The 8,829-nt window shown below is 46.2% G+C and overlaps 1 protein-coding gene across 1 annotated transcript; it reads left to right on the forward strand.

Annotated features, from left to right (window-relative positions):
• The first annotated feature begins 7,032 nt into the window (after positions 1-7,032).
• LOC142316503 (general transcription factor II-I repeat domain-containing protein 2-like) lies at positions 7,033-8,457 on the forward strand. The gene has a single exon (XM_075352629.1). It carries the CDS (start codon positions 7,033-7,035, stop codon positions 8,455-8,457), a length of 1,425 nt encoding a protein of 474 aa, XP_075208744.1.
• Positions 8,458-8,829: the final 372 nt, after the last annotated feature.

An 8,829-nucleotide genomic window follows, 5' to 3' on the forward strand; every position in this document is an offset into this window, starting at 1 on the left:
ACTTGATGCACTACAAAAATCTCCAAACACAAAGGGAAACCTGGGCCACCTAAACAACGTTGGCCCTAGCTCTAGTGAGGCAGGAGGAAGGGACACTTACGCTCTCCTCTAGCTGTACCTAAGCTCCCTAGCAACCCTATACAGGGTGTTTCAACCTGTCGCCGAATCGGATACCTAATTCCTCACTAGCCCTGCAAAACATCCTGGCAAATGAGATGGGCAGCGGGAGACACTAGTCCCACCGCTCCATTATTAAACACAAAAGAAAAGACAGGGAAATCAATAGAACAATACAAACCCCAAAATCCATGGCTGCAGACAGACTCCAGAGTAGAAATAGGATGGGCACAGGACAGTACCCCAGCAGCTCCTTCTGCCAGGATGGCTAGAACAGAATGAATTCTATCAACAGCAAGGATTGTAGGGAAAACCCCACTACTTATACCTAAAAGGGCGAGGGCTCAAAGCAGCTACAGCTAACCTGCACTACTAGGAGCTGCTGGCAACGAAACTGACAATTCATGAAACACCAAAAGAAAGGAAACTTCGTTTAAATGTAGAGTCTCAAATAAAAATGAGAGGCTCCTGTCCAAAACCTGTCACTTGTCTCTAAAAAGCAGGGAGGCGACCGTGACATCAGTAAGTGACACTTCACTGGAAACATTCTCTTTTCCTCCATCATGCTGCTCTCAGATTAGGTGGCAAAAATCTGGTGACAGAGTCCCTTTACATAGTTTGCAGACTCCATATGCTGTGCCCATAAGTGCCAGAACTCAAGTATCTCCAGTTTGGAAATTACACCCCTCTGGGAATTTATCTACTGGTGTAATGATGATTTTGACTGCATGGGTGATTTCCAGAAACAAGCAGGGGATATTTCAGAGTGAAAATTGCAAATATGTCAGGGTCGTGCCCAATACATTGTATTACACATACATTGTGCCCAGCTTGTACTTCTGGATACACATACATTGTAAATTAAGTGGCCTTGTCTCATTACAGTAATGTCAAACGTGGACGCGAACTGCGGTTTAGGTACACGGAGGAGTTCGGAAGGGAAGTGGGCACTTTGGATTGGGAGTGCAGCTTTCCCTGGTTTTCTTTTGTGGGTGATCTATTCTATGGCACTCTTCCAAAACCTTTGTGCTATTAGTAACGTAAAGAGCTACTATATTTCCATTAGCTTATGACATTTTTTTTTTTGTGGATTAAGTTGAAGCTTTTATTCAGAACATTTTACATAACATTTTGGATACCATTTATTCTGAGCTCTACACTGAGTACTTTCATTGGGGTTTCCATCTAAACCCACAACTATATTGCGGGCAGTGAAAGCTACTTTGGACTCTGGTGACTCTGGACACCTTGGTGCAGGCAGGGGTGGGATTCAAATTTTTAACAGGTTCTATGGAAACCCCGCCCATTTGAAAACCACACCCATTCTGTAACCACACCCATTTTGCTAGCCACACCCATTTTCATGGACTTTCCTCAACTACAAATACAAGTAATTTAAAGTAAAATCTCGTTCCCCTTCTTACCCTCCTATACCTTCACTCTCCTGTCCAGTAACAGTTCTTCCAGTCACTGTCAGTCATATTGTATTAAATGGTTTTCTACAATTTTTCAAAAATTAGCACTAAAGGAGCCCTGCTAAAATTGGAACGGACAACCTTCCTTATACAGATCTCATCCCATGTGGCTACTTTACCAGTGCAGATCCCATCCCATGTGGTCTCTTTCCCTTGCAGATCCCATCCCATTATGAACTCTTTCCCCTGCAGATCCCATCCCATTATGATCTCTTTCCCCTGCAGATCCCATCCCATGTGGCTCCTTTCCCCCTACAGATCCCATCCCTTGTGGTCTCTTTCCCTTGCAGATCCCATCCCATTATGGCCTCTTTCCCTTGCAGATCCCATCATGGCTTCTTTCCCCGGCAGATCTCATCCCATGTGCTCCTCTCCCCTGCAGATCCTGTCCCATGTGGCTCCTTTTCCCTGCAGATCCTGTCCCATGTGGCTCCTTTTCCCATATAGTTCCCATCTTATGCGGCTCCTCTCCCCTGCAGATTTTTGTCTCCCTGCATCTTTGGCTCACTAAGCGCTTACCTGCTCCAAGTACCAGGGCCTCTCCTCTGTCTTCCGTCCTGCTCCGTGGAACTCTGTAGGCACACTGACGCTGGCAGGCGGCAGCAGGATGAGCAACCTCACCACGCTGCCATGACCTCTGCAGCGTCAGCACATCGCTGCACACCAGGTCAGGGAGCAGATCGGCTCCACTGAACCCGGAAGTGCGGCGCATATGGAGGTACAGGGTTACATTTCTGTTAGTGTCTTAAAGACACTAACACAAGGGAATACAGAGATCCGGATCGCCGGAGCCGTTTCTTGCTGGTTCGGGGAACTGACTGCTATTTTAACAACCGGTTAGCCCGAACCGGACAGAACCGTCTGAATCCCACCCCTGGGTGAAGGGGTGTACTTTTTTCAAAAGTACACAATGTGGTTGACTGTACTTTTATGCATGCTTAACCCCTTCATAACCTTGGATGTCCAAGACCATATCTATCCCTTTAATGCGGGCTCGCGCGGCAAGCCCACATGTTTTTCCGCACATGTCAGCTGATCTGATCAACCAACTTGCAGCTAACGGGCTAAAGGTCCAGTCACACTAAGCAACTTACCAGCGATCCCAACAACGATAGGGATCGCTGGTAAGTTGCTAGGAGGTTGCTGGTGAGCTGTCACACTGCAACGCTCCAGCGATCCCACCAGCAACCTGACCTGGCAGGGATTGCTGGAGCGTGGCTACACGAGTTGCTGGTGAGCTCACCAGCAACCAGTGACCAGCCCCCAGTCTCCTAGTTACAGCACACATCAGGTTAATTAACCCGATGTGTGCTGCAGCTAAATGTGCACAGAGCAGGGAGCAGCGCACAATGCTTAGCGCTGGCTCCTTGCTCTCCTAGTTACAGCACACATCGGGTTAATTGTCCGATGTGTGCTGCAGCTACACATGCAGAGAGCAGGGAGCAGCGCACACTGCTTAGTGCTGGCTCCTTGCTCTCCTAGTTACAGCACACATCGGGTTAATTACCTGATGTGTGCTGCAGCTAAATGTGCACAGAGCAGGAGCCGGCACTGACAGTGAGAGCGGGGGGGGGGGGGGGGGCTGGTATCAAAGGTAAATATCGGGTAACCAAGGACAGGGCTTCTTGGTTACCCGATGTTTACATTGGTTACCAGCCTCCGCAGAAGCTGGCTCCCTGCTCACTGCACATTAGTTGTTGCTGTCTCGCTGTCACAGCGATCTGTGCTTCACAGCAGGACAGCAACAACTAAAAAATGGCCCAGGACATTCAGCAACAACCAACGACCTCACAGCAGGGGCCAGGTTGTTGCTGGATGTCACACACAGCAACATCGCTAGCAACGTCACAAAAGTTGTTCGTTACCAGCGATGTTGCTAGCGATGTTGCTTAGTGTGACGGGGCCTTAAGAATACCAGATTCCAGCTGTCCACTTTATCTTGGCTGGGTATCAAAACTGGATCGCACACCATTTTTAAAAATTATTTAAATAATTGAAAAATGCCGCATGGGGTCCCTTGTATTTTGATACACAGCCAAGATAACGCGCACAGCTCTGGGCTGCAGCTTGTAGCCGTCTGTTTTATCTGTGCTGGGTATCAGTCAGTGTCCCCCGTATATTATGTCATTTTTTTCAATCACTTATTTATTTTTACACTCCACAGCCAACCACAGATCCAGTACACTGGCTTTCTGACTGCAACCAATCATACACACTGTCATAGAGGGTGGGCGGGGGAAACAGTTAATATTCATGAAAGTTAATGAGTGGACCTGGAAGCATTGGACAGTCACGCGGGAGACTTGATAAGGATAACTGTCTTGCTTTACAGCCTCCTAGCCCGTTTTAGCAAAATTTTATAGCATAATGTTCTGGTCCCCGTAGACCAGGGGTGGGGAACGTCCGGCCCGCGGGCCGCATGCGGCCCGTGGCATCATTTGATCCGGCCCCCTGAAGCTTTGCCAAGTTTTTTTTTTTTGTTTGTTTTTTTATACCGCGGTCCCTTTAATTATGCGGTGCGCGCGATGCCCGACGGGCGCTCGGTCCCCGGATGTCCTACGCAGCTTGTGCCAGCGTCGTCAGGGTGTTCAGGGGAGGAGCTTATGCATGCACCGCGCTCCTCTGATCTTGTCAGCCATTGCAGCGCGTGATCTCCGACGCAGGCACTGAGCTTCCACTTCCTAGGTCAGTGTCTCGGTTTGGTGTAATGATAAAGATACCCATCGGTGCAGAGATGAGGAAAGTCGGCAGCAAGGAGATGTATGCAGCAACATATCCGAGGGGGAGATAAAATCTGTACTTTTTAAAATCAAATATGAACATATTAATTTGTATCTATATATTTATCTTTGGAGGTGTTGCTGGATTCATCTAGTTTTTGCTCAGGCTCTGTTTCCCACCCTATGTGTTAAATACCTCAGGCTCCATGTACCACCCTAGTACACGGAAGTACACGGAGCCTGAGGTATATAGCACACAGGGTGGTACACGGGGCCTGAGGTATATAGCACATCAGCACATAGAGTGGGATACAGAGCCTCAGGCTCCATATCCCACCCTATGCGCTGATGTGCTATATACCTCAGGCCCCGTGTACCACCCTGTGTGCTATATACTTCAGGCCCCAATTATTTGTTATATACCTAAGGCTCTGTGTACCATCCTATGTGTTATATACGTCAGGCTCCGTATCCAACTGTATGTGCTGTATACCTCAGACTCCGTATCCCACCGTATGTGCTGTATACCTCAGGCTCTGTGTACCACCCTCTGTGCTATATACCTCAGGCTCAGGATTGTACACGGAGCCTGAGGTATATAGCACATCAGCGCATAGGGTTCCGTATCCCACTCTGTGCTGATGTGCTCTATACCTCAGGCTCCTTGTACCATCCTATGTGCTATATACCTCAGGCTCCTTGTACCATCCTATGTGCTCTATACCTCAGGCTCCTTGTACCCTCCTATGTGCTTTATACCTCAAGCTCCGTGTACCATCCTATGTGCTCTATACCTCAGGCTCCTTGTACCATCCTATGTGCTCTATACCTCAGGCTCCGTGTACCATCCTATGTGCTTTATACCTCAAGCTCCGTGTACCATCCTATGTGATATATACCTCAGGCTCCGTGTACCATCCTATGTGCTCTATACCTCAAGCTCCATATACCATCCTATCTGCTATATACCTCAGGCTCCTTGTACCATCCTATGTGCTCTATACCTCAGGCTCCTTGTACCATCCTATGTGCTCTATACCTCAGGCTCCGTGTACCATCCTATGTGCTTTATACCTCAAGCTCCGTGTACCATCCTATGTGCTCTATACCTCAGGCTCCTTGTACCATCCTATGTGCTCTATACCTCCAGGCTCCTTGTAGCATCCTATGTGCTCTATACCTCAGGCTCCGTGTACCATCCTATGTGCTTTATACCTCAAGCTCCGTGTACCATCCTATGTGCTCTATACCTCAGGCTCCTTGTACCATCCTATGTGCTCTATACCTCAGGCTCCGTGTACCATCCTATGTGCTTTATACCTCAAGCTCCGTGTACCATCCTATGTGATATATACCTCAGGCTCCGTGTACCATCCTATGTGCTCTATACCTCAAGCTCCATATACCATCCTATCTGCTATATACCTCAGGCTCCTTGTACCATCCTATGTGCTCTATACCTCAGGCTCCTTGTACCATCCTATGTGCTCTATACCTCAGGCTCCGTGTACCATCCTATGTGCTTTATACCTCAAGCTCCGTGTACCATCCTATGTGCTCTATACCTCAGGCTCCTTGTACCATCCTATGTGCTCTATACCTCCAGGCTCCTTGTAGCATCCTATGTGCTCTATACCTCAGGCTCCGTGTACCATCCTATGTGCTTTATACCTCAAGCTCCGTGTACCATCCTATGTGCTCTATACCTCAGGCTCCTTGTACCATCCTATGTGCTCTATACCTCCAGGCTCCTTGTAGCATCCTATGTGCTCTATACCTCAGGCTCCGTGTACCATCCTATGTGCTTTATACCTCAAGCTCCGTGTACCATCCTATGTGATATATACCTCAGGCTCCGTGTACCATCCTATGTGCTGTATACCTCAAGCTCCTTGTACCATCCTAAGTGCTCTATACCTCAGGCTCCTTGTACCATCCTATGTGCTCTATACCTCAAGCTCCGTGTACCATCCTATGTGCTCTATACCTCAGGCTCCTTGTACCATCCTATGTGCTCTATACCTCAGGCTCCGTGTACCATCCTATGTGCTTTATACCTCAAGCTCCGTGTACCATCCTATGTGATATATACCTCAGGCTCCGTGTACCATCCTGTGTGCTCTATACCTCAGGCTCCGTGTACCATCCTGTGCGCTTTATACCTCAAGCTCCGTGTACCATCCTATGTGATATATACCTCAGGCTCCGTGTACCATCCTGTGTGCTCTATACCTCAAGCTCCATATACCATCCTATCTGCTATATACCTCAGGCTCCTTGTACCATCCTATGTGCTGATGTGTTACTTCTGATTTTTCAAATATGTTTGTTAGGGTGACATCATAGAAATGGCCACTGCAAAGAAAAGAAAAGTTGATGCAGAATGTCGAGCTTTTCAAGATAAATGGACAAATGATTATTTTTTTGTTGAAGTCAAAGGCAAACCTGTGTGCCTGGTTTGTAGTGAAACATTAGCAGTAATGAAAAAAGCCAATCTGGAGCGTCATTACAGCTCAAAACATGCAAAACTCAATGAATTGGAAGGCCAAATGCGTCTGGATAAAATCAACGCACTTCGGCGGAGTTTGTAATTGCAGCAGTCTGCATTTAATAGGCCTCGGTGTGACCGAAGCAAAGTTATTCAGACAAGCTATGTAGTGAGCGAGCTAATTGCGAAGAAGCTGAGACCTCATGTAGAGGGAGAATTTGTGAAAGAGTGCATGGTGGCTGCTGCAGAGTTGTTAGCACCAGAAAAAGTGAAATTATTTCAGAATGTTAGTTTGTCTCGAAGAACCGTATCAGATCGGATTACTGACTTAGCACAAGACATTGAAAAATCACTCAAGGATTCAGTAGGAGATTTCCAATTTTTCTCTCTGGCTTGTGATGAGACAACGGACATAACAAATACTGCCCAACTGGCCATTTTTATTCGTGGGATCACTGCAGAGTTTGGCACACGAGAAGAACTACTATCACTGGAAGCCATGCATGGCAGTACAAGTAGGGAAGACTTATTTGAGAGACTTGTTTTAGCAATGAAAAAACTTGAGCTCTCATTTGAAAAGTTATCTGGCCTTACTACAGATGGAGCTCCAGCCATGGTTGGCTCACAGAAAGGATTAATTGCTTTTGTCAAGAAAGAGATGAATCGTCTTAGTCTTGATCCTAGTGATTTAATTATATGCCACTGCATCATACACCAAGAAAGTCTCTGTGCACAGTCATTGCGGCTCAACAATGTGATGTCAACAGTAGTGTCATGCATAAACTTTATCAAAAGCAGAGCGCTAAATAGTCGCCAGTTTAAGGAATTACTGAATGATCTTGAATGTGAGTATGGTGATCTTGTCTATCACTGTGAAGTTCGGTGGCTTAGTCGCGGGAACATGCTCATGAGATTTTACCAACTGCTGGAAGAAGTCAAAGAATTCATGGAGATGAAGGGGAAACCTGTCAGTGAACTCCGTGATAGCAAGTGGCAGTGTGATCTAGCGTTCATGGTGGACATTACCAAGTACCTCTCAGAGCTGAACGTTAAGCTGCAGGGCCCCAACCAGCTTCTCAGCTCTCTACTTTCAAACGTTAAATCATTTGAAACTAAACTAAAGCTGTGGAAAACGCAACTTGAAAGGAATAATACAGTGCATTTCCCCACTCTGGAAAGACAAAAGCCTTTGACAACACTTGAATATGCTGGTGAATGTGCAAAACTAATTGAAGCATTTGATGAACGATTCAAGGATGTCAAAAGCAAACAAATGGAATTAAACATCTTTGCTACACCATTCAATGTGGAGCCAGCTGATTTGCCTGATAACCTACAGCACGAAATCATTCAACTGCAAAACGATGATGAGCTGAAAGCTAGGTACAACAACCTCCCATTGCTTGAGTTCTATAAACGTTATGTGAGCAATGATGATTTTCCCACTTTGAGGAGATATGCATTAAAATTTGCATCTGTGTTCGGATTAACTTATTGCTGCGAGCAGTTCTTTACAAAGCTTTCCATCGCCAAGAGTCGACTCCGCTCAAGACTGACCGATACAAACTTGGAAAACCAGTTGCGAGTAGCAACATCATCAATACCTCCTAACATCGCACGGCTCACCAAAGACAAGACGTTCCAGCCATCACATTAAGTGGGAGTTATTTAAATGTTTGACTAAATATAGTTGCTAATGTTTATGTTAATAATTTTATCCCCCAACCCTTGTGTGTCAATGTCTTGTTTTGTATTACGTTATCCATTATTCTTTATTCAACTACTGTCTGATGTTGGCAATTATATTTGTGTATGAGCTACTGTAGCTCTTAGATTTATAGGACATGACTGTTATTCCCTGTTTGTTATGAAAAGTTAATAAACTTAAGTTATAAAAAAAATTCAGTTAATAATTTTATGCGGCCCCCGAGTGATGTTACAAGTATCCAAATGGCCCTCGGCACAAAAAAGGTTCCCCACCCCTGCCGTAGACTTATATGAGGTTCGGCATCCTGGCAGGTGTTCGAGT

The sequence above is a fragment of the Anomaloglossus baeobatrachus genome, chromosome 1 (assembly GCF_048569485.1).
Source record: "Anomaloglossus baeobatrachus isolate aAnoBae1 chromosome 1, aAnoBae1.hap1, whole genome shotgun sequence".
Lineage (NCBI taxonomy): Eukaryota > Metazoa > Chordata > Amphibia > Anura > Aromobatidae > Anomaloglossus > Anomaloglossus baeobatrachus.

Excerpts from the sequence above, each read along its gene's own strand:
- LOC142316503 (XM_075352629.1), top strand. The coding sequence starts at position 7,033 with ATGGTGGCTGCTGCAGAGTTGTTAGCACCAGAAAAAGTGAAATTATTT.